General features: G+C 33.3%; 1 protein-coding gene across 20 annotated transcripts; it reads right to left on the bottom strand.

Annotated features, from left to right (window-relative positions):
* Positions 1 to 146: 146 nt before the first annotated feature.
* On the bottom strand, positions 147 to 26,231 carry spat-2 (the record flags this gene model as incomplete). Of its 20 annotated transcripts, none has more annotated exons than NM_001379922.2 (16): positions 150 to 1,364; positions 2,206 to 2,472; positions 4,089 to 4,308; positions 4,727 to 5,254; positions 5,779 to 5,896; positions 6,898 to 7,174; positions 9,278 to 9,316; positions 10,233 to 10,359; positions 17,659 to 18,239; positions 19,041 to 19,110; positions 19,166 to 19,310; positions 19,999 to 20,124; positions 20,184 to 20,222; positions 20,915 to 21,081; positions 24,663 to 24,743; positions 26,110 to 26,228. In NM_001379922.2, 16 exons carry the CDS (start codon positions 26,188 to 26,190, stop codon positions 1,333 to 1,335), a joined length of 2,898 nt encoding a protein of 965 aa, NP_001368618.1. The 20 variants fall into 20 exon arrangements, 19 of the variants coding, with proteins under 19 accessions (NP_001380201.1, NP_001334218.1, NP_001255101.1 ...); NR_144561.1 differs by having other exon boundaries at positions 1,333 to 1,364; positions 20,915 to 21,088; positions 26,110 to 26,190; NM_001392210.1 differs by lacking the exon at positions 9,278 to 9,316 and having other exon boundaries at positions 147 to 1,364; positions 20,915 to 21,088; positions 26,110 to 26,231.
* Between the last annotated feature and the right edge of the window lie 429 nt (positions 26,232 to 26,660).

Genomic DNA, 26,660 nt, shown 5'->3' with positions numbered 1-26,660 from the left:
TCGAAAACCGAGATTCCTACATTTCGCAAAAATTTCAGTTCCGAAAAATGCGCGCGTCACGCTTGCAACCGGTAGGACATGCCCACTTTTCCGTGCGCGGTCTGCAATTTTTATCCGATTTCAAAATTTTCTGTAATTTCCAGACAAAGAAACGTCCACTTTTATTATTCCAAAGCGGAAAATCATATAAACGGGGGCTTTTTCTAAACAAACAGACAATTTGGGGGCGGTGGGGCGGAGTCAACACGAAAATTTTAAGTAAAGAAAAAATTGGGATTGAAAATAATAATAATATGAATATTGAAGTCGAAATGTGTGCAGGAAAGGGGCGGAGTATAATTTAACGGGGAAAAATTGTAGAAAACGGGGGGCGGAGAAAGGCAATGAAATGGGCGGTGCTTAAAAACGGGGGCGGGGCTTATGTGTGTGAGACATCACAAAGATATTTAAAAATCGGGAGAGATATGAAAATTGTGACTTAAACAGAGAACGGGGGACCCGATATATATATATTTCATTTTCAACATTTTGAAAATGAATTTGTTGAAATTTTGGGAAATTTTTGAAAAAAAATCACATTTTTTGAAATTTTCAGGAAAAAAAGTTGGAAAATTTTAATAATTTTAGCTTGAAATTTTATTAGAATTGTTTGAAAATTCAGATTTTTGCAGATTATTCCCAAATTTTGGTTGAAAAATGGCTAAAAACTCAAAAATAAAATCTACCAAATTTCAGAATTTCTTAGAAAATAGTGGATGATCGTATGAAAATTTGTGAATTTTGGCTAAAAACTCGAAATTTTTGATAATTTCAGCTGAAAATGAACTAAAAAAAAAAAATGTAAAATCCGCAAAAATCTCAATTTTCTAACAAATTTTGCCTGAAAATTCGATTAAAATCGCCAAATTTTAAATTAAAAATTTCCGGGGGAAAAGGGGGAATATTTCACAAAATTGGGGAATTCTTGGGGGCAAAAAAATGGAAGAAAAAAAACTCGCAACATTTCGAAGAGGAACACATGATAACAGGGAAATTATACCAGAATTACGTAAGGAGAAGAGAGATTTTTTGTTTTTTGGAGAGAGAGTTGTTGTGTGGGGGAAAGATTTTCAGAATTGGATGGAAGGGGTCAAATTTGAATATTTTTGAATGAGGGGAAAGCAATGGGACAAAAAAAAAAGGCAAAAGTGAAGGAAGAACTAAAAATATTTCAATTCATATATAAAAATGATTGAGCGGTGATGATGATTATGATTGGAGAGAGGAATTATAATTAATAACAAACAAAAAAACAAAATCAACGATAGAATTCTCGATTGATTCATTAGACGTTTATTTCTTCTTTGGGACGAATGTGATGGGCTCTGAAACAAATTGGATTATTTTTGGGGTTTTAAGAGAATTTTTCAAGTTTTTGGGATTTTTAGGACAAATTTCCAATTTTTTCTGGTTCTGGACTTTTTGAAGATAATTTTTCGGTTTTTTTGGCATTTTTAAGATAAATTTTCAATTTTTTTTTGGACTTTTTGAAGATTTTAAAAAGGTTTTTTGGCATTTTTAAGAGAAATTTTTCGGTTTTTTGGAATTTTTTAAGAGAACTTTTCAAGTTTTTTTGGGATTTTTAGGATAAATTTCCAATTTTTTTGCCATTTTTTGGAATTTTAAGAGAACTTTTCAATTTTTTTTCGAAATTCGCAGAGATATTAAGGAAAATTTAGTTATTTTTTAGCGATTTTGCTAGCGATCGAAAATTTCTCATTTTTTCAGGAAAAATTCAAAAAATTGCACAGCTTTTTGAAAAATTCCAATAATTTTTTTTTGAAGAAAACAGATAAAATTTGCATTTTTGTAGAATTCTGAATTTCCAAATAATTTTTTTATTGACTAACAATTTTAAAAACTCGAATTTGGGAAAAATTGCAATTTTCGGTCTCAAATTTAGGGTTTTTTTGTGAAAAATCGACAAAATTCATATAAAATTCGCGAAATTCCCATTTTTCCGAGTTTAAACATTTAAAATTTTATTTTCTTAATTTTTTAAAAAGAAATATATGTCAATTTTGTGCCATTTTATGTCAATTTTTAGTGTAAAATCGTCTAATTTTCGTTTTTTTTTTCGCAACTTTGAAGTTTAATTTGCCGATTTTCAAACAAAAAAAAATCATTAAATTTTCGCTTTTTTCCACTCCTTTCCGACACACTCACTGGCTCCAGTATTCATAAATTTTTCCCATTGAGGTTTCCAATTGGCAAGTATCTCTGTTCCAAGAACATTTGATTCACTTGACCAAGTTTTTGGCATTTCCTGAAGTCCGGCAAGACGATTTCCACCATTTCCATCTTGTGTGGTGAATGATCTCAACAAATCGTCACCGTTCATTCGAGTTGGCGGCGGCGGAGGAGCTTTTTGTGTTGGTGGTGGTGGAGATGTGACACTTTTTGATTCCTTTTGAAGACGCTTTCGTTTGTCTTCTGAAATTATAAAATTATGGGGAAAAATTGGATTTTATTCTAAAAACCACACAAAAAATATTAAATTTTCAGAAAAAAAACTCAAAAAATCTGCTAAAATGGATTTTATTTAAAAAAAAATCCTTTTTTTTTCGATTATGAATGAAATTTTTCGCTTCATTATACTCAAAATGACCCCAAAATGGTCAAAAATTGCTCAAAAATTTATGGTAATTCTAAGTTTCGAAAAATGTCCTAATTTTAGCCAAAATTTCCAATTATTTTAGATTTTCCGGGTTACAGCTGCCGGAACATGATTTTTATTCGATTTTTATCCTAATTTCCTTTTTTTTAAATCATTAAGAATATGCAAAATATATGACAGTAATAAATTTTTGAGAAATCTCATGATATTCGATTTTTCGAGGCTAAAGTGAGTCTTTTTTAAAAGGAAATAAAATTTGTTTAAAACTAGTTCCAAGTTAATTTGAAAAAAAAAAAATTTCACCTAAAATTTCAATTTTCATCAAAAAATATTATTTTTAAAGAGAAAAAATAATTCATAACGCAATTTCCAGAATAACGTCTAAAAATTTAATTTTTCCACTCTAAAAAACGAATTTTTTATTCTAGTTTAAAATAATCACTACTATAAAATCGATAAAAATCGTCTCGTCACAATATCAACGACATTCAAAAAAAAAAAAGATAACAGTGTAAAAGAGAACTGTGTGATGAAAAGAGGCCTATTTCTCTCGTTTTAATGCGTTTTTTGATCATTTGTTTGTTTGATCATCTGTGTGTTATCATTAACTGAACGATAACACAAAATTGCGTTAAAAAATTTCTTTAAAAGGTTTTTAGACTTTTTTTTTTGAATTCGTCTTAAACTGTAATCTATAAGCGTTTTTTGTCTCAAAAGTTGTAAAAATCACCAGAAATTTTTATTTTTTGGACTGAAAAGTTTGAAAAGTGCGTTGAAATATCCAAAAATCGGCGAAAATTCAGATTTAAAAAATTAAAATTATCAAATTTTTGATAAATTGGCAAATTTTTGGACTAAAAACTAGGCGGTGCGAGTCTGCGGCACGCTTTTTTGCATGTCGATTTTTTGGAAGGCTTTACATTTTTTCGGCTGAAATTCTTGTTTTTGGACCATTTTTAAAATTTTTCTTTTTCAACATTTCTAATTTGAATCTATTTTTACAATATTTAAGGTGAAAGTCAAATAATTTAGTGTTGAAAAAGTGAAATTATCCGTTTCCTAGGAGTTTCAGCACTAAATACAGCCAATTTTGCCTGAAAAAATTATATCAGCCATTTTTTTTATTATTAAAAACAACAAGAGAGTCAAAAATGGCTAAATCTAAAAATTGCACCCAAAATAGTTGTCCACGTGTAGTACAAAATCCTTCGTAAATCGACAGTAGTTCAAATCTTTGTCAATAGGAAAATTGAAATCTCATTATTTGCAAAAATGTGATAATTTTAATTTTAAATCTGAATTTTTAAAGTTTCCAGTCCAAAAACTGGCAATTTCTTTCGATTTTTACATATTTTAAGACAAAAAACGCTGAATTTCAGCAATTTTTATTCAATTTTCTGGGTTTTTTTTGTCAATTTTCATCTCCCCTTACCTGGCGTCTCCTCATATCCAAACGAAATATCCGAAGCGGCAAGAGTCGACGGTGGAAGCTGTACAGCTCCTCCACTGGAACCTTCTCTCAACGGCTTCTTCTCAACAATTGGCTCAGCAGAAGCTGTGGATGCTGGTGGTGGTGGTGGAATTGGAGACATTTCTGGTGAATTTTCTCCTGATGTCTTCTTCGCAGCGTCCGCGTACGAGAATCCTGGCGCCTGGAAAAATAAAATTTTCGGTTTTGTTGGAAAAACGAAGAAATTTCAATTTTTTGTTTTTTTTTTCTTGAAAAAATGAAAAAAAAATTGTAGATTTTTTGTTGAGAAACGAAAATTTTTCGACTTTTCAATTTTTTTGGAATTTTTTAAAGATTGTTCGGGTTTCTAAAACCAAAATTTTTGTTTTTTGCGATTTTTTTTGGGAAAAAATATTTAAAAAATTTCCCAACATTTTCCGAAGGTTTATTGTTAAAAAAATTTTTGGCTGGAAATAAAAATTCAGCTTTTTAAAAAATTGATTCTTCTGCATTTTTTTTTTTGCGTTTTCTGTGATTTTTTGATTTTCAGCCTATTTTCAGTATATTTTAAGGCTGAAATTTGCATTTTTTCCAGAAAAACTTGGGGTGTTCTCCCGTACCGTATTAACAGAAATTGTCTCAGGAGCATCCAAAAAGACGGGCTCTTCCATCGATTCATGCTTCTTGTGGTGTGCTCCGGCTCCGGCACTAATCTTCTTGTGCTTCACATTCTTATGTGTCTCCTTTTTGGTGGAATCAATGAAATCGGCAAGAGTTGTCGAATGAGCAGCCGGGCGATTTCTCTGGAAATGCTGTTGTTGCTGAGACTGAGGAGTTGCCGGTGTTGCAGTAGATGATGATGAAGCATATCCAATTGCAGATGAAGCACGAGCATCTGGAAGTGTATTACGACGATTGGATGGTGAAGCTGAAGATGAAGCCGACGATGAAGATGATCCATTATCCTGTACAGACGATTGCTTCTTATTCTTTTTTCGATTCTTTCCAACTGTGATAAACTCGTCTTCTTCCTGTTGTAACTGTTTTGCAAGTGTTTCCACATCATCGTCATCTCTGTAGTTATTCGGATCAGCCATCACATTCTCAATCGCTTCATCACGAGATTGACGGGCGTCTGCGAATTCGGTCTGCAAAGCAATCAAAAATTGGGAATTTTTTGAGTTTTTTTTTCGAATATTTGATGATTTGTCGGAAAAACAAAAAAAAATCCGATTTTTTTAAAATTTAAAAATTAATTATTTCTTAAATATGTTCGGTTTGTCCTTTTTTTTTTTTTCGAAAAACGACATATTTTAATTTAAAAAAATTTTTTTTTAGACGAAAAATTATCTTTTTTCGAAACAAAAAAAAAGTTTTAAATATATTTTCGGTTTCTGTTTTAAAAAACTCCAATTTTTTTTGGGTTTTTAATTTAATGTTTTTAATTTTCGGTTTTTTCGTAATAAAAACACAAAATTATTAATTTTTGTGGCGTTTTTCCCTGAAAATCGAACAATTTCGATTTTTTTTAGAAAAAGGGTTTTTTGTTCGAATTTTTTTCGACAAAAATCTATTTTTCGGCGCGGTGTTTTCGAGAGAAAATTTAAAAAGTTAGCTTTTTTTTCGGTTTCTTGAAATTTTTTAATAATTTTTCATCTCTGAAATTCCTTACCGGTGGTGTAGAAAGACGACTGTTGGATCCTCCAAGATTTTCCTGTGCCGATACGTATGATTGATCGTCGTCCTCTTCTGATTGTTGTGCGGCACCAGATGATGAACGTTTTCTGGAACTGTTGGAATTGAATTCTTTTTTGTTTGTTAAGTATTTGTTTGGAAACTAGAAAAATCGAATTTCCAATTTTTTTTTGACAGATTCAGTATTATCAAATTTTTGCAGAGTTTCAATTGAAAATTGAATAGAAAATCAAAATTTTTGGATTTTTCATTTTCAAGCCAAGGAGCATTGGTTTTTATGGAAAATCTCGGCAAAATCGATTTTTTTTTGTGAAAATGTGAGCTTTGGAAAGTATGTGAATTCCAATAAAAGTGGGAATTTACAGGAATTTGTTTGCTGAAAAATTGGTTTTTCGACAATTTCATGCTGAAAATGTTCGATTTTAAGCGCGTTTCAAGCTAAAAACCACAGAAAATGAACAGTTTTAGCCTTCCAGGTGGTGATTTTTTACAAATATCTCAATTTCTATGGATTGTAGCTCAAAGTTTCAAATCTTCAAGCTACGCGGCACCTATAACATAGAAAATGTCGTAAGGCTTGAATTTTTAAATAAAAATCCTAGAAATTTTTGGCTGTTTTTGCTGAAAATGTTCATAAATTCATTCGAAACAAGCGAAAATTTCGTACGTGATATAGGGGTTTGGCGATTTTGTGCTGCTAAAATGTACAATTTTCAACTTGCGTCGAAAATGTATATATTTATGATAATTTTTAAGAGAAATTCGAAATATTGGTCGTTTTTTAATGCTGAAAATGGCGCATTTTTCAAGTCGAGAGGCGCCATTTTTACAGAAATAATCAGCAAAATTGACTTTTCGGCAATTATATTCTGAAAATGCTCTAATTTTGAGCCAAAGGGCATAGTTTTCATCGAAAATTTCTAAAAATTAAACACTTCGAGCAGTACTTTGCCAAAATTGAATTTTGTTTGGCAATTTCAGGCTAAAAATGTTCATTTTTCAAGCCAAAACGCGTAGTTTTCCATCAAAATAGGCAGCTTTTTGCCAGTTTTTTGCTGAAAATGTTCAATTTTCGAGCGACAAAAAAACTCCGTACGTGATAGAGGCAGCGACGGCAACCTCATCCATTTTCTTATCACTCTTCTCCTCTTCCTCTTCTGCTACAATCGGTTCGTTGTCGGCAGGCGGTGCTCGTGCAACTTCTTTTTGTGGTTGCTCCCGCTTCACTTGTTGCTGCTTACTGTTCTTCTTTCCTGAACCAGCAGCTCCCGCCACTCCTTTTTTGTTCTTTTTACCCGGATTCTCGCTCAGCTCCGAGATATCGTTGATCCCAAGATCTTTCAGGATCTTCGACAGATTTTGTGAATCCTCTCCTGCAAGAAAAAAAAGTTATTTTAGAATGGAAAAATCGAATTTTTAACAGGAAACTTGTTGGAAATACTAGAAAATTCAAATTTTTCTGGGAAAAATAATTTTTTGACCGTTTTTCGCACAGATTTTCAGACAAATTTTTGAGTCAAGCGTTGTTTGAATTAAATTTCGAGTTTTCTAGGCCAAAAAACTCCAAAATTCACATTTGAAACGTATTTGTTAGTAGAACAACATGCATATTTTTAAAATTCGACAAAAAACACAAAAATTGCATTTTTTCCAATTTGTGAGAAAATTCGGAAAAATTCAAAATGTTCGATTTTATCAAAAAATTTATGAGATAATCGTTGCTTTCAGCACCAAAACTGTTTAAAAATCAATTTTTGAACACTTTTAAAACAAATTCGTCGAAACTAAAAGAAAAATGATCGAAAATCGAACTTTTTGTAATAGAAGTTTTGAGAAAACTAAAAATTTCGTAAAATTCTTCAGAAAAATGGATGTCTTCTCTAAAAAAGTGAAATAGGGCTAAAAAATCGGAAAGAAGGATATTTCAACTCAGAAACTGAGAGAAATTCCCCCCGGCGAGTTAGAAACTGCCAGAAAAAACCATTTTTCTTCAATTCTCACAAAAAACCAGGAAATAATCCAATTTTTTGCTAGAAAAAAGCCTAAACAGGAGAAATGGCCATGGTTGAGGGATGCGAAGAAGAAAAAAACGACCGCCAAAGATTCCCCTGCCGCCGCCGCAACGCGCACCTTAATAGTGTTACGCTCGTGAGAGACGACAGAGACCGGTGCGCGGCGGCGGCGGATCCTGACGGATGAGGGAACAGAAAGAAAAGTCCATAGACAGAGAGAGAGAGAGGCAAAGACCACAATTACGACCGACACACGGAAAATGGCTGCTATTCTTCACTTGCAAAAACGTTCATTTTTCCAAAAAACGCCGAGTGAAATGACCAAAACCAAATGCCTCGCCTCGCGAAGCGCAGACACAACGACAGACGACGAAGAGCACTCACAAGTTCACGAGACGTAGAGAACTGGAAGACGTGGCGCTGTTGCTGCGACGGGGCGCGAGTTTTTTCGCGGAAACCAATAGAGGCGAAGACGGCCGAATGAACGTTGGGAGAGAGAGAGAGAGAGAGCGAGAGAGATAGAGACGACCGACGAAAAAGTAAACAACAGAAGATGGAAACTGGGAGAGAGAGAGAGTTATGGAGAATTGTTATTATTACTGCACAATTTCTCCAAAATTCGAGAAGGACTCGCCGAGCAACAACACCAATAATCGATTCCACATGCGTCTCGCGATTAGCCTAATTCACGTGTCGTTGAATTTACGCCAAATTTTCTATCGAATTTCAAAGATATTAGGTTAATTTCCGAATAGCATTTCATGCACATGCAACAATGGGGGTATACACGTGGTGTCAGGCTGTCTCATTACAGTTTGATCTACAAAAAATGCGGGAATATTTTTCCAGAAAAGTTGTGACGTCAACACGCTCTTAACCATGCGATTTCAGTTGAGATGTCTGCGTTCCAGCTCCCGCCTTTTTTGAAGATCAAAGCTATTTTAGGATATCGAAATTTCAAAATTTTTTGATTTCGGGGTTTTTGTTGGAATAGCGTGAGAATGAGATAATCCTTTAAAATACCAAGAAAAACATTTTTGAAAAAAATCAAAAAAGAATGATAAATGAAAGCTGCAAGACCAATCCGCACGATTTGCACCGCCCATTTTTCAACCAATCAGGAAGTTAGTGGGCGGAGCAAACCGCTGATTGGTCTGGCTCCAGTTCTCATTTTGGAGGGAAATTAGCCGAAATTGAAAAATTAATTATTTTTCGATTTCCCAATTCTCATTAATCGCTCGAAATTGGACTTTTTTGGTCCTTTTTCATTTTAAAAAACGATTTTTCCGCGAATTTAGAATACTTTTCGACAAATTCCCAGTGAATTTTGGTCAAAATTTACAGATTTTGAGAGAATTCTCGTGGAATTTCTTGGAAAATTCTCGAAAATAGGAATCAAAAGGACAGACATGCAGGAAAACGGGTGCCGAGCGGTGCCGATTTTGGTGCTGACGAATAACTCACCACTACAATAGAGATCAGACATATCTAAAAACCTTCGTCCTGCAAAATAATGGAAAAGCTCTCTAAAAATTTGGAAATTCGTTCTAAAATTAATGAAAAGTTAGCTTAAGCAGTGAAAAGCTCTAGCAAACCGAAAATTGGGTGAAAATTAGAAAATTAAACCAAAAAAAACCCAAAATATTAGGTGAAAAACGTGAGCAATTCAGGCTTGTCCACTGGCTTTTGGCGGGAAAACACAGCAGAAAGACATGGGGAAAATGGAGAGGAAGACCGACGGTTTCATACATATTTGACAAATTTTGGAGCCCTACTGGGATGTTACTAGAAATTTTATTTTGAAGGAATTTTTTAGCGGTTTTAAAAAAATTAAGTTAGAAAATTGGAAGAAAACATTTTTAGGTTAAAAATCCCGAATATTATTTTTTTTTGTTGGAAAATTTAGGAACTTTCAGGTTAATTCAGATTCTAATATAGTTTTTTAAGTTTTTTTAATAGAATTTTTTGTTTTTCAAATTTTCAGAGTTTCAAAACAAAAAAAAATCCAGTAAATTGCTGAAATTTTCAACTCAATTTTATTCAGAAAATTCGAATTTTTTCGATTTTTTTTCCAAAAAAGGGATTTTTCGAAAAGTCGGAAATTTTTATGCAAAATATTATTTTTTCACAATTTTTAAAAAACTTTTATAAGTTTCCAATTTTTGTATTTTTTTAATTAAAAACCTAAAATCATGTCAACTCATTTTTTTTCCGAAAATTTGAATTTTTCACGAATTTTTTTAAGCAACAATTATTCCAAAACTGAGAAATTCTAAAATCTAAAAATTCATAATTTTTTGAATTTTCCTCAATTTATAGTGAATTTTCACAATTTTTTCTTCAAAAAGGTTTTTTTTCTAAAATGTTTAACTTTTTCTCAAAACCGTCTACAGTAACCCATTTCCAACAATATGCTTACCATTTTCCTTGACAGTATACTCCTGACTGACACCTTTCTCATTCTTCTTATGCTTTCCACCCTGTGTTCCAATCGATCGGCGGCCATTTGGACGATTTTTCGGCGATTCCTCTTGTGGTGGTGGTAGCTGAAAAATTTGAAAATTGATTTTTTTTTAAAGTGGATTTTTTGAAATTTTTTCTCAGAAATAATTTTCCCGAAAAATGGGTGAAAATTTCAATTTTAAACCAATTTTACATTTTAGCAACTCTTTCTAACCCAAAAAATTCTGAATTTAACTGCAAAATTATAAAATTTCACCAAAAATAGTCTGATATTCAGAAATGTCTTCGAAACTTGACTTTTTTGATAATTTTTCGGGAAAAATTACAATTTTTCCGCGAATTTCCGGTGAATTTGAAAATTTTCAGCTTTTGGGTCAAAATTGGTAGAAAAAAAATTAAAGAAAACAGTTTGAAATTCCGAAAAACTACAAAGGAAAAAGGAAAAAACGTCGATAAAGCATGAAAAATCCAGCTTTTAAAATCTTGATTATTAAATTTTAGCCGAGTTCCACTTTTTTTCAGAATTCGAGACAGAAAAAATTCCATTTTGGAGGAAATCGGCTAAAATTTAATAATCAAGATTTTAAAAGCTGGATTTTTCATGCTTTATCGATTCGTTTTTTCGTTTTTCCTTTGTAGTTTTTCGGAATTTCAAACTGTTTTCTTTAATTTTTTTTTACCAATTTTGACCCAAAAACTGAAAATTTCAGATCAAAACTGAAATTTGGACATTATTCCCAGCTTTTGCAAACCAAAATCCACTTCAGCATCAAAGAATACGTGGGAATTCGGAAAAAAACACTTTTCCGTTGCTAGGCTCCCAACAGAAAGCCAACCGACCTTCTCCAACGCCAAACACGCAATTTTGTAGACAATCATGATGACTAACAACGTAGGCACCAGACAATCTACCGGATTCTGAAACACCAACGGGAAATGGTTCATTGAACCGCCCGTGGTTCCCTGAGAGACAGAGTGTCCAAATCACCCACCGCTCGGTAGACGAACGGTGGAGTGCTCTGAGAGCAGCGAAGGAGCAAGATTCTGAATGAAGAATGGAGTAATCTTGATGAAGAGTTTACGACGAGGTGAAGGAGAAAGTTGAAAATGTAAATAAAAATAGTAAAAATCAGAAATCAGGTGAAGGAGACACAGACACATGATACATTGAGATTATAAGAATTTGAGAGGTTTTATAGCTTTTTTGAACTGAAAAAAAAATACAAAAAACCACAATTTTCTGGAGTTTCTGAACTTTATGAAGCAGATTTTCGAGCACAATTCATCGAATTATCTACATAGGGTTCGGAACTTTTTTTTGGGAAAAATTAGAATTTCCGCGATATTTTCAGAAAATTTGAATCTCGAAAAAAAAACACAAATTCTGCAGAAAAGGCACCAAACAGAAATTGTGAAAATTCTAGCTAAATTCTACGCAAAAATCGTAATTTTCTCGATAATTTGAACTCAAATTTCGCGAATTCTTTTGAAAAATAAGGGTGAATTTTTTTGAAAATAAGGGTGAATTTGGAGTTTTTGAGGCTCTAGACTCTCTAAAACCTAAATTTTATTAATTCAGCTTTTCGAAAAACGTAAATTTCTGTGAAAAATTTGCAATTTTGTTAGTATATAAGTCTTCAGGACCCTAAATACCACAATTTCGCAACAAAATTCCAAAAAAATAACTTCAAACACGACTTTCTTCATGTTTTAAATACAAAACCGAAAAAGAAGCGTGGTGCCCTTTTTCGCCCCCACTTTTTTTTTCGAACATCTGTTCATTCTCGTGAATGTGTGCTATAGTGCAGCCGGGGCGTGCTCTTCGTGGCTCCATAGAGGTTCAGAGAAGTCAGCCGGGGGGAGCTCCAAAAAAAGGACACCGGGGCTCGACGGCGTGGCACCCAAAAATGGAACCAGCAAGAAAGAGAGAGAGAGAGAGGCGCAGACGACGAGAAAACGGAAAAAAACGACAAAAGATGGGAATAGAGTACGATTGTAGTCTCTGTCTCTATATTGACAGTGAGAAGTGAGAAGAACTGTGTGTGTGTGTGCAACAACAATAATTCAGACGGAAATTCCAAAGAACCAATGTTCCGACGATGACGAATTGGAAGACGCAGAGACTGTTGGAATTTGGGAGACGCCGAGACGCATAGAGAACACTGTGATATTGGTCAAACTGATATGAGTCATCACTTTCTCATAGGGTGAGAGAGAGAAAAAACAATTAAAATCCAAAACAAAATGAACAATTTTTTGCATTTCTATTGGAATTTTTGCGATTCTCTGTACGAAGGCTTTTCTGTGCATTTTGCATGAAATTTGAATTTTTAGAGCCAAAAAATACCATTTTTAAGATGAAAATGAGGAAAAGGGTCAATTTTTTGAGTCACATCGTTCTCCAAAAAGTTTGTGTTTTTAGAGCCAATAAAGGGGCGAGACATATCCATAATTTGACTCCGCCTCTTTTGTGGGCGATTTGGTTTTTTTTAAAATCTAAATTAGAATTTTTTTTTTATAAAAGTGGAATTTTCACTGGAATTTCCTAAAATTGGCTAACAGAATGCTAAAAATAGCTCCAAAACTATTATTGTCCATATAAAATTATATTTTGAGGTCAAAAAGTGGAAAATGCTGGCTGAAGGGGTAACATTTGAACTTTTTGTTTTTAAAATTTCAATTTGAGTAAACACAAAAAATCGGAGAATTCTGCACAATTTTAATATCAGAAAGCCGAAAAAAAAATCGTGAAAATTGGGGTTAGCTTCAAAACTATGGCAAAAATCACATTTTCGTCCTTTTTTGGCAAAAAACCGCACGAAAAACCCAATATTTCCAATTTTTTTTAATTGAAAATTCTAGTAAAAACCATCGAAACACCTTTAAAAAAATGGTGGGAAAAAAACTCCGGCAATCAACGACAAAATGGCAGACAGTTGCATCATAAGACTTTTTCGGAATTCTTATCTCCCCCCGTCTTGTTCTAGGCAAAAATCTGTAAAGATCCCCATCTTTCACCAAAAAACTGCCAGTTTAGAGCCAATATTCCGATTTTTCACTACAAAAAGTTGGAGAAATTATTGTCAAAAAAAAATGAGCTTAAAGCTGAAAAATCTGGGTTTATTTTTTTGTGCCAAAAAAAAGTTGAACTGAATTTGGAGCAAATTTTATGGAATTTTCAATAACACTCCTTTTTTTTTGAAGTTTTCTAACAAATTTGGGAGCAAAAATTGCTCAAAATCTGAAATTTTTTAGTCAAAAACTTAAATTTTCCTAATTTTGAGAGTGAAAATTCGCACTTTTAGAGTAAATTAATTTCAAAAAAGTAGTGTTTTTGGCGAATTTGAGAACTTAAAATCTCAATTTTTTGCTCAAAAACTAGAAAAGTTTCCCATCGAAATTCACCAAATTCCCATCAAAATTGCCCTTTTTTAAAGCAAAAATCCCTTTTTTCACAGTGAAAATGTGTGTTCCACGTAGTGTTTATTGATCCTTCAAACCTAAATTTTGAGCTAAAATCTGGAATTTTGAAGCAAAAACTACCACTTTTTTGGGGTTTGCTAATAAATTTGGGAGCAAAATCGAAAAAAGGAATTTTGAGCAAAAATCTCAAATTTCCTCAATTTTTACAGTGAAAATTCGCACTTTTAGAGGAGTTAATTTCAAAAAAAGTAGAGGAAATTTAAGACTTTCAAATCTCAATTTTTAGCTCCAAATTGGGAATTTTGAGCCCGAAAAAAAAAAACCAATTTCCTCATCATCTCTAAACTCACAGCAAGATAGTTGAACGGAAGGTTGAAAATGTTGGTGAACCTATCAGCGTTCAGAATACTCGCAAAATTTTTGGTCGTCAGCTTTTGCGACGTCTGATCCGGTCCGAACACATCGCTCATTCGAATCGGCACCGGTGCTAGTGGCTCAAGATGCTTCACAGCTCCTCCAGCTCCTCCAGCTGCAGTGATAGGGCTTCTGATTCGTGTTGGTGTTGGTGCAGAAGAAGTGTCCGGTGGAGCCATTCTTTTTCTACCAAGTTGAGCCGACGACGGGGTGTGCACACTGTGAGAAGAATAAAAATAGAGAAATGAACAAAATGGCGATTTTTCGAGAAAAAGTGGTGAAGAGCGAGAGAAAACGAGAGAGTAAGAGAGAAAAAGAGAAAAAAAAATATATATCTTGAAAAACGCATTACAGTGTCAAGCGCCGGTGGTGGTGCCAAATCTTAAAAATAGAGAAAAATTATTTAAAAAATGCTAATTTTCGTGTGAAAATTGTTGAAATTTTTAATTTCTTCATCCAAAATTGTGCGCGAATTCAAGAATTTCAATTGAAAATTGCAAGAAAATCAAATTTTTAAGAAAAATACGGATTTCAGCATTATTTTGCACGGAACCTTTAAAAAATCAATGTTTTCTCTCAAATTCGTCAGAAAATTGCAGTGTTGGCACCGGAAATTGCAAAATTTTAACTTTTTCGATAAAAATCGATAAAAACCTAGATTTTATTTTAAAATTCTAAATTTTCGGACTAAAGATGAGGCGGTTTTAAGGTTTTGCAAGCCTGCGGCGCGGTTTGATGCATGTAGATTTACGAAAGGGTTTTGTACTACACGTGGACAAGTTTTTGGCTAAAATTCTTGTTTTCGGACCATTTTCGCTAATTCTTTTTTAATTTTCACCTTCAAAATCATTAATATTTTCATTTTTATAATATTCCGAGGGAAAAAATATTATAAAATCAAAAAAATATTAATGATTTTTAATGTTAAATGCAAAAAAATCAAGAAAACCGGTTTAAAAACATGAATTTCATCCAAAAACTTGTCCACGTGTAGTACAAAACCCTTTCGTAAATCCACAGGCATTAAACCGCGCCGCAGACTTGCAAAACCTTCGCTCCACCTCTTTTCAGTCTAAAATTGCATAAAACAGGTCATTTTAAAGCGTTTTTTTGCCGAAAATGTTTAATTTTAAAAGAAAATTTACAAAAAAATGTTTAAAATTATCATCGTTTAGACACAAATTTCGAAATTTTCCGAAAAACACAGTAAAAATTTCACAATCTTCTAAATTTTCGAGAAAAAAACCGAATTCCAGCTCAAATTCAGCGAGAAAACTGAATTTTGAAGATAAAATTGCCATTTTCTGCAATAATTCAGCGAGAAAAATCGAAATTTCGCAATTTCCGACAGGTAAAAACAAGAAAAACGAAAAAAAACCACTATAATAATTGATTATTCGGAAATTTTCCTGCAAATAGTGGTGCCATTCTGATAGTCAACTGATAAAAAAGAGCACGGGGAGCACGTTTTGTGCTCTTTTAGACCGAGAAAACAGCATGTGAGGCCGGAAAAGTCATCGAAATCAACAGAAAATCCACAAAATTCGAAAGAAATGAGCCGAAAATCGATAAAAATCGGTTTCGCTGAACAAATCGAATGACAAATCGAAAAATCCGCGCCGGTAAGTCAAAAATAGATCATTTTTTTGATCTAGTTATTAATAAAAATTCGGAAAAATTTTGCGAAAAAATTCGAAAATTCCGAGTTAAAATGCAAATTTTCCGGAGAAAGTGACGGAAAATGCAAATTTTCATCCAAAACTCGAAAAATTGACGAAAATCGACCAAAATTCTGCAATTTTGGCGCCAAAAATACCGTAACACGGGTCTCCAAACGACAAAATTTTGTTAAATGTGGAAAGGTGTGTGCCTTTAAAGATTACTGTAGTTCCGAACTTTTGCTCAAAATCATTTGAAATTACAGTACTCTTCAAAGCCACATGCCTTTTCGAATTTAACAAAAATTTATCGTGTCGAGCCCTACGGTAATACGGAATTTTTGCGCCAAAATTGCAGAATTTTGGGCGATTTTCGTCAAGTTTTCGAGTTTTTGATTAAAAAAATGTGCATTTTCCGTTGTTTCGGTCGATTATCTCAGATTTCAGCAACTTTCTTGGGAAATTTCGAGTTTTTTAGCGCGAAAATCACAAAATTGTCGAGAAAATCTCATTTTCTGTCTGATTTTCGTCGAATTTGTTGAAAAAAAAGTCTTGAACCAAATCAAATCGCCTCTCTTACGTTCTTCCTTATCACTGATAATTCGAATAAAGTAAGAGAGAAGTAGACGGAGAAAAACACACAGAATGGCAAAGAAAACGGACGGAGAAAACGAAACACACTCAGAGTTCTTCTTATGATACGGGAGGGAATCGAAATCAGTCGACAAACGGCGGAGAGAAAGTTTCTATTTCAACAAAAAGGGAATGGCAACAGTGTACCTTTTTCCCGTGAAATTTTGTAAATTTATCTTAAAAATTAGCTCGAACTTTGACTTTTAGACTCGATTTTCCCATTTAAAAGTCGAATTTCTCTGTTTTTCGACGGTTTTTGTCAGTAAAATGGGTGAAATTTTAGATTTTCTCCCAATTTTTGATTAAAAAATTTCGAAATTTGCCCCCGCGGGGGGAACTTTTTACTCAAAAATTGGGAGAAAATCTAAAATTTCACCCATTTTACTGGCAAAAACCGTCGAAAAACAGAGAAATTCTACTTTTAAATGGGAAAATCGAGTCTAAAAGTCAAAGTTAGAGCTAATTTTTAAGGTAACTTTACAAAATTTCACTGGAAAAGCTGAGAATTTTGTCAATTTTATCGCAAAAAAACTCAAAAATTCCAGTTTTAAATGGGAAAATTGAGTCTAAAAGTCAATTTCACGGGAAAAACTACGAGTTTTGCCAATTTTCAGGCCAAAATTAACGATTTTTCCACATAAATTGAGCAATATTGAAAGATTTTTGGCATTTTTTCGCGTATTTCTGACAAAATTGACCGCTTCTCAAGAAATTCGATACAAAAAATTGGAAAAATCGCCGAATTTCGGTCGAAAATGACGATTTTTGATGAGTTCTGATTCAAAAAATCGCCGATTTTCAAGAATTTTGAAGTTGAAAACTTCAAAATTTAGTATTTCTCATTAAAATCGATGCGAAAACGTTAAAAATCGCCCAGTTAGGGTCGAAGTTGACGATTTTTCACGAAATTCGGAGCAAAAATCGCCGATTTCCAGTCAAAACTGGCAATATCTGGAATTTTGAAACTCAAAATTCCAAAATTTCGCTCGTTTTCAGTCAAAAATGTCGATTTTTCGTGATGTTTGATAGAAAATCCTTGTAAAATCACCGATTTTCGGCGAAATTCACGATTTTTCAGGATTCAACAAGCGAAAACTTCAAAATATCGTCGATTTTACAGCCAAAAATGGAATTTTCAAGAATTTTAATGCAAAAATGAATTTTTGCATCAAAATTTCCCATTTTCGAAGCCCACAACTCCAAAATTTCGGTAGGTTTCTTTTCGGTCAAAAGGACCAAAAAATAAGCCCGCACCCCTTCTTGCAAGGCCATCCTCACAACGCTGTTCGCCAGAATCCTCTCCTCTCGTTGCAAATGTTCGGCCTGCCGGGCCTCCTCGGCAGCCTGTCTGGCCTCCTGAGCGGCCTTCTTTCTGGCCTTTTTCTCCCGTATTTTTCGATTTTTCGCACGTCGAGCCTCTCGTTCCTCGACACTAATCTCATTTTCCTTATCCTCTTCCTCCTCGGCTTCTTCGTGATCTTCAGACTCATCAGCCTTTTTGAGCTTCTTCTTCTTCTTCTGATTTTCCGGATCCGGTGGCGGAGGCGATGTTGAAGCTGACGATGGTGGAGTAATTGTATTATTGGCCGTGAGCCGTGAGTTCGACTGAAGCATTATCGTAATCGGAGGCTTCTGTGGAGCCGGACGGCTTCTCGGTGGTGGCTCTGATTGTGATGGATACTTTCGTGGAACTGCTGGAAGTAGTCGACCATTTGGTGTCAGGCATTGAAATGTTGAATAATTTGGAGCGGAGAGAGGATTCGTGACACCCACATCACATGAGATAACTGGTGTCGATAGGCTTTCCATGAATGCCGAGAATTCGCCTTTTGATGCTGAAATTTTCGAAATTATAGTAAAAATTGGGCATTTTTCATTAAAATTAATGTAAAAATGCTGAAAAATCGCTGATTTTCAGTCAAAACTGACAATTTTCTATGAAATTCGATTGAAAAAAACTTCTAAATATCGTTGATTTACGGCCGAAATTAGGCCATTTTCTATGAGTTTTTAATTTAAAAACTTCGAAAAATCGCCTATTTTCAGCCAAAATTGACGATTTTTGATGAATTTTGATTCAAAAATCACTAATTTTCAGTAAAAACTGACAATTTCCCATGAAATTCGGTTGAAAAACTTCAAAAGATCGTCGGTTTACAGTCGAAATTGACAATTTTCAATATTTTTTCAATGCGAAAAAGTCAAAATATTGCCTATTAAATACGGTCGAAATTGGCTGTTTCCTATGATTTTTCATTCAAAAACTTCGAAAAATCGCCGATTTTTAGGAATTTTGTAGCGAAAATTTTAAAAATTTGGCTTGTTTTCAGCCAAAATTGACCATTTCTTTTGAAAATTGATGCAAAAATGCTGAAAAATTGCAGATTTACAGTCGAAATTGGCGATTTTTTAAGTGAGAACTTCAGAATATTGCCGGATGGCAATTTTCATGAATTTTAAACTCAACACTTCAAATTTCCGCTCATTTTTGGTCAAAATTGCTTCTTCTTAATGCATTTTTGAAGTAAAAAGCTTCAAAAAATCGCCGATTTCTGGTCAAAAATGACAATTTCCGGTGATTTTATCAGTTTCCAGGCAGTTTTCCATGATTTTTCCTCGTTAAATCGTCGATTTACCTGGTCCCAGAACATTATATTTTTTGAATTCAATGAGCCGTCTCTCCATGAGCCAATCGAGTTGTTCTTGCTGCAAAAAATTGATAAATTTCTCAACTTTTCGCGAAAATTTTCCCAATTTCTACCTCATTACACTTGTAATTCTTCTGACTTTTCTCCACTTTTTCCAAATCAAGATCGTCGACCGCTTGTGCCATTTGTCCCATTTCCATTCGTGAAAATGGATCCAGCAGTTGCTCCGGTTTGAACATGTGATTCTCGCCGTCAAGTCTGAAAAAAATAATTGAAAATTATGTAGTTTTTTAGTGAAGAACTTTAAAATTTCAGATTTTCAGCCATTTAAAATGCTTTTTAACGTGAAAAATGAGAAAAATTACCGTTTTTCACTAAAAAATACTCGAAAACCGTCTACTTTGTGTAAAAATGTGATTTTTGATAGAAAAGGAGGGTTTCGGCACATTTTAGGGCGGTTTTCGAGTATTTCCTTGGAGAATGTGTGGTTTCTAGTGCAAAAGAGTAATGTTCAGTGAAAAAAACCGCCATTTTTCGCATTTTTCACGGAATTTTCACACAAAAACACTTGAAGAGTTTCGGGAATTTTCAATAATTTCGGGCGAAATTCGGGGAGAAAGCTGAAGTTTCAGTTAAAAATTAGCATTTTCCATTGAAATTTCAAGATTTTTAGCGTTAAAAAAAAAACAGAAATTGCTGAGATTTTGCCAGTTTAGGCAATGGGTCTCGCGGCGAAATGCTTGTAATTACGTCATTGTTGCATGAAAATTCAGTTTTTTTTCTGGAATTTTGCACGAAATTTTACAAAAAATTCGCGAAACGTTTGTTTTTTTTTCCCATTTTTTTTCTAAAAACGGGTCTTGCAGCGAAATCCTTGTATTTAGACCATTTTTGTTCAAATTTTTCAATTTTTTCACTAGAAAATTCAATTTTTCGCGGTATTCACCCATTCATTTCATTGATTTTATCATAATCAGTGACAGGATTTCCACAAATTGGCAATGTCATATTGTGTGGTGGTTTTGTGATGACACGAACGGCCGGCGGTGGTGGTTTTTCGATCACTTCCTCGCTGAAATTTTGAGAAATGTTAGAAAATTCGTGCGAATTCGTCGTTAGAAATGTTAGTACCCATCATCGATGAAATCGATAACCTCGTCGAATTTGACGCTGCAAAAATCGAAAATTAATTGGTTAAAAAAAGTGTTAGTGAGGGGATGAATTATGGAAAATTGCTCGAAATTTCGGAAAAAATCAGTCTCGAAAGCATTTTTTTCCCGATTTTTAAATTAAAATTCGTCGATTTTTCGATTTTTCACATTTTTGGAGCAAAATGAGCACGTTTTTAATGAAATTTCGAGCATTTCAACCAAATTTTCACTTGCAGTGGTGTAAATAGCACAGCAGAACATGCAAGATTTTTTTGAATTTAAAAAAAAATTAATTTTTTTCCACTTTTCATATTAAATTTAGCACAAAATTTGGGGGTTTTAGAGCAAAATTCAAAATTTTCGCAACTTTTCTGCGATTTTTCCCAGTTTTACATCCGGAAAACATAAATTTGTTCGAAATTTTAGTAGAGAAGTTCCAAAACTGTTGGTTTATTTAAAGGCGCAGAATATCTCCGATGAAACGGGTCTCGAGGCGAAATGCTTGTAATAAAGTAATTTTTGTTCGAATTTTTAGATTTTTGCACTGGAAATCCAACCTTTTGTTTGAAAATTCATGCATTTTACATTTTTAGGCGCCAAAATTTCGAAAATTTCACTTTTTCATATTATTTTGAGCGAATTTTCATGGATTTTTAGTCAATTTTTAGCTTTTTTCCAGACAATCAAACAAAAAAAAAGCAAAAAACTAACGAAGTTTTCGCATTTGCCGTATTCCGATTATGCTGCTCGGTGATTTCCGCGTTCAGACGCTTTTTCGCCTCATCGACAAGACCCATTATTGAGATATGATTTTCTGTCGATTCCCCTTCACCAGCAGCTGTAGCAGATGATGTTGATGGTTCCTCCGGCAGATAGTTCTGCAAACTAATTTTTTTTGCATTATTTTTCATCTTTTGGGGGAGTTTTTAAGGAAAAAGAGGCAAAATTAATTTATTTTTAACTTCAAAAGTTCCGTCTTTAATCTTATTTTTCCTATAAAAATTAATTTTTTTTAAACTAAAAATCCCGAAAATTCGCTAAGTCCTGAATATTACAAATACGCGTAATTCTACGATTTTTGAGCCAAAAAATACGCGAGTAGGTGTGCGCCTTTAAAAATACTGTAATTTCAATTTTTTTTTTCGTTTCGGTTTTTCAAGCATTTTTATTCCTATATTTATTTTTTTCTAAAGGAAATGAATTTATATTTCATCGAAAAACACACCTTTTTTAATTTTACAAAATGCTATTTTTTGTCGTGTCGAGACCAGGTACCGTATTTTTGGCTCAAAAAAATAGTAAAATATGTCTCGAATAAACTATTTTAAGCCAAATTTCGAGGAAAATCATTTTTTCAAAATATTATCACGAAAATAGTATTATTTTACCCCCAAAATTCAAAACAAAACATTTTTTCCGCAAAAAAAAACCACAGTAGCCCTCCAATTCCATCCTAATAATGTGTCACACACAATTTGAAAGAGCACAAATTTTTTATTGTTATGTTAATGAGAAAATGCTCAAAAGACAGCCTCCTCCATTAACAAGAAACCATAAAAAGCGAGAAAAAATGCCGGTGGCGGGTTACTGTAGAAAATCGAGTTTTTTTTCAAAAATTTTCAGAAATTTCACAACTTTCTCTATAGAGATTTCAGATTTTTCAGGCAAAATTTTTTCTAATTTGGAAATTTTTTTCTCTAAATATTCTAGTTTAGGAGACTTTTGTCTAAAAAGCTGAACGCAATTTTTTAGCTACAAAAAAAAATCTCGAACTTTTCAGAAATTCCAGAATTTTTCCAAACTTTTCGCGGAGCTCTTCAGATTTTTCAGACGAAAATTTATCTTTAAATATGACTTTTCTCTACGAGTTCATTCAATTTTTTTGAAATAATTTCCCTAGTTTTTGCCCTTATTTCGATTTTTCAGCGGTTTTTTTTCTGAATTTACAGTTTAAAAAAACTTAAGGAAATTTGCGTCACTTAAAAAATTCTCGACAATGTTCCCACTAAATTGCATCATTCTAAACGGCATTTTTTTTTCTCTCTTCAAAATAATAAAAATGTGATGAAATTCAAATAATTCTGCAAAAACTACAAAGAAAAACAACAATTTTTCACTTTTTTCTTGCAAAAAGCAGTAGCAAATCTTCGTTGTTGCCCACACACGTGTGTGTGTGTGTGTGTGTAAGGGTTATGTCAACAGGTGTGATATTGGGGAGAGAAAATGAAGAAAAAAATAAAAGGAAAAGTGATAAGAAGAAGGATGAAATGATAGATATCAGTTCACCTATTTTCGGCGTGGGAAATTGTTTTTTTAATGAAAAAAAAGGTTCAAAATGAAGAATTCAATCAGGGGTCGGTAAATTGCCGGTTAGCCGGAAACTTACAATTCTGCCATTTTGCCGATTTGTCGAAAATTTTCAATTCTGTCATTCTGCCGATTTTTCGGAAAGTTACAATTTCGGCAATTTGCCGGAAAGTTTCATTTTCGGCAATTGCTGTTTTTCCGGAAACTTTGAGAAAAGACAATTTTCCGGAAAAAATCGTTTGCCACCAGAGGTGGGCGGATATTTTTTCGGATATTTTCTAATAATGAATTTATCAATAAGTATTGATGTAGTTATTCTGGAAGAAATGTATCCAAACCAAAGAGTAACTATTAAGCAACATTTTAATATGATAAAACCTAGAAAAATTCTACAAGTTTTCCTTACCGAGACCTTAAAACTTATTAGCCGAGCAACATCGGATATTACGGATATCGGATAATGGACTTGCATATCGTTTATACAGAAAACTTGTAGAATTTTTCTAGGTTTTATCATATTAAAATGTTGCTTAATAGTTACTCTTTTGTTCGGATACATTTCTTCCAGAATAACTACATCAATACTTATTGATAAATTCATTATTAGAAAATATCCGAAAAAAATATCCGCCCACCTCTGTTTGCTACCCACCCCTGAATTAAATATAAAATTGGTATTTTTTCAAAGATTAGTTCAGGGTTACTGTAGGATAGCAAAAATGTCTCTAATTTTCAACTTATAATCTCCAAGAAATCCTATAAACTTATAGATTTACCGTATGTATGCACTGAATTTTTGAAAATACCAGCAAGTAAATTTCCTCAAATACGTAACTTTTTGGGGGAATTACACATATGAAAAAATCGATGAAATAATGCAAAAAATCACGGAAAATCACGATATTTAGAACTTTTGTCTAATTTTTTACAATTTCTGCAGTAATTTAAATGTTTCAGACTATTTTTTGGAACTTTTAGGAGTTGGAAAAATTCTCAAAATGAATAAAAATGTTATTTTTCCTAATTTCAAATATTTTTCAGTGCAAACCTAAATTATGCACACACGGAGGTACTTGCAAACTAACTGAACCGCTCGTCCAATAGAAAAAACCACACAACAAACAGGAGAATACCCACAGCAGCAACACGAAAAAAAAACGAAAGAAAAAGAAGAAGTGGTGAGGATGATGCACACAGATACACACACACACAGCAGCACAAACGAGCAGAGTGTGAAAATCATCGTATTCGCAGTGGAGCGCATTTGGCGCCAGGGGACCCTCTCCCACTGTTCTGAGGGAACCTTGGGAAAAGTTTTGGCTATAATTTGAGCAGAGTGGAATTTTTGAAGAGGTGGTTTGATTAGTTTTTAAGAATTTAAAAAGGAGAAGCTAGTAGAAAAAAATTGGAAAATGAGCATTTTTACGATTTTTGTAGGGTTTTGTGGAGGGAGTTTTGAACGAGAATTTTCCAATTATTGTTTAAAAACTATTATTTTCACACTTATCCGTATTTTTGACAAGAAAATTCTGATTTTTGATCAATTTAAAAAATTTTAGGAAGCTAATATTGCAATTTTTAATTTAAAAAAAATGGTGTAAAAAGTCGCTTTTTCTTATAATTTAGCTAGATTGAGCACTTTTTAATTATAAAAACTGGAAAATCTTTTTTCGAGCATAACACAAACTGAAAATTTCGTTACTTTGGTCATTTTTCAAAGTTTTTTTTTTGAGATTTCCTATGATTAAAATCTATTTTTTGCGAAACTTTCGCTATTTTTAATCAATTTTTCAACAAAAAAGTGCGAAAATCACAGATTCGTGAAACAATATACTGCATAAATATCGGAACAGTTGTTATTGTCGATTTCACAACAAAAAAAACGAGAAAAAAGAAAGAAAAGTGCATTGGTGTCTACCGTTCAAAGAACACATTTATCTCACTTTTGACACTTTTTTTTGAGGGAAAAATGATGCAATTTCGCCGGGCTCCACCCCTTTTCGGTGGGTCTCGACTGGAATTTCCGCGTAACTTGTTTTTTTTTCGCTTTTTCGGGTCCCGCCACGATTTAAGCCCAGTTTTGTAGGATTTTTAAAATTCCAAATCGTTGCCTATAGAGCGTATTTGCATAGTTTTTGCACAAAAAACTAACAATTCGATTCGCGTGAATATTCTTGAGGAACAGCTCAAATGTGTCCCCGTCCAGCTGTTCGACTTCCTCTCCGATTCGAGTCTGCAAGAAATTCGAAGGTTTTTTTATTTATTATTTTGATCTACAACAAGGCTCCGGTGTTCCGGCGCTAAAAAATTCAAGTGGAAGAGTACTGTACCTACAGTACCCCTCAGCGTGAAATTTTAAAAACTTTATTTTCAAAAATTCCAAAACCTGTTTTTTTTTTAATTTAAATTTTTTTAAAACTGAACTGGAAATTATATTTTTTGTGGATTTTTTCAAAATATCGGAGCATCGTCGTACAGAAATTTATTTATTTATTTTTATTATACCCAACTCTTATCAATATTATCAGTTTAGACATTGGAAGAAATAATTAAATACGTTTTTTTAAAGAAAAAGTGAAAATGTTACCCGGGCAACTGAACTCAAACTTTATTCAGAAATTGTTGTGCAGGTGATTTTTTTAATATAGAAAATATGCACATTTTGGCGAAAAAAAATCCGAAAAATTCATAATTTTTGTCTGAAATTCCCGCATTTTTCACATTTCTTGTTCAAAAATCCGAAAAAAATCATCATTAAATTAGATTTTTCTGCGAAAATCGCTTTTTAATGAAGATTAACATGTTTTCGGAGAAAAATTCGAATTTTTGTATTTAAAATTCGGAATTTCTTACCGCTTTTGCAATATAGTTGTAGTTTTTTTGTGATGTTTTCCAAATTTTTTCGGAAAATAATAGGATTTTTCCAAGTTTTTAATCGAATTTTGTGAAATTTTGGTGTAAATAGTGGCTTTTTAGAGTAAAAAAGATTCTTTTTCGGCGTTTTTCCCTCAAAAATCATGTACGATGCTCAATTTTTTGATTTTAACAAGAAAAATGTACATTTTAAACGTCGATTACTAGTTTTCACTGAAAATTTCGGCGAAACTCACAAAAAAAATGGTCGAAAATTCGAAATTTCACGCCAAAAACTGGATTTTCGTATTAATTTTAAGGTTTAAAACACTTTTCAGCAAAAATGACTCAATTTCTGCTTTTTTGAAGGAAAAAAAAATTAAATTTCTTAATTTTGTTGAGAAAATAGAGAAAAAACCCGCCAATTAGTAGTTTTTACAGGAAAAATCGTCAAATCACAAAAAAAGTGCCAGGAATCTCATAGAAATTGCTCAAAAACGCGCTAATTTTGATTTTCAACGAGATTTTTCGCCAAAAATTGGATTTTCGCAGAATTTTCCCGATTTTCATATCAATTTACCCGCTGAAAACCCAGATTTATCGATAAAATCACCTATAACGCTAAAAAAAAACGCTTAATTTGTTTTTTAACGAATTTTTCCGTGAAAAACTGGATTTTCATCGAATTTTTCCCGATTTTCATATCAATTTACCCGCTAAAAACCCAGATTTATCGATAAAATCACCTCAAATCTGTCTGCAATAGTGTCACCGATGACGTTCTCCTTTCGATCGTGATAAGTTGGTGCGGTTCCACCACTTCTCATCAACCTGCCCAAGTTTTTCGAAGGCGTCTTCTGTAAAGAGGCTCCGAGACATGAGAATTTTGCATTTTCTTCAGGTAATTACGGCACAAAACACACACGAAAAACTACAGGAAAAATGCTTACTTCAGAGCGAAATCTCATGGCCATCGCCGGGAGTTTTTCGGGGAAAAAAATATATTTTGTAGAAAAGTATCAAAAAATCGTCAGATAAAGAGCACACCGGAGAACGTATAAGTCTGTCTTCCTTCTAGGGAGGAGAAGCGAGAAAACTGAAGAGACGGAGACGCTGGGCGGGCTCACGGAGCCAAGAAGCAGACACGAGGAGGGATTAATTGGGAGGAGAATGCTGGAGACACCCCACCGGCGAAAAAGGAGGAAAATCAGAGAGTAGGTGGCAAAATTAAAGGGACAGAAGATTATAGAGACAGCGAAAACCCGCTTTTCAACTCTTATCGTTAACGAAATGTCCT

Source organism: Caenorhabditis elegans, chromosome III (assembly GCF_000002985.6).
Source record: "Caenorhabditis elegans chromosome III".
In the NCBI taxonomy this organism is placed as follows: domain Eukaryota; kingdom Metazoa; phylum Nematoda; class Chromadorea; order Rhabditida; family Rhabditidae; genus Caenorhabditis; species Caenorhabditis elegans.
This window is presented reverse-complemented; position numbering and strand designations above follow the sequence as displayed.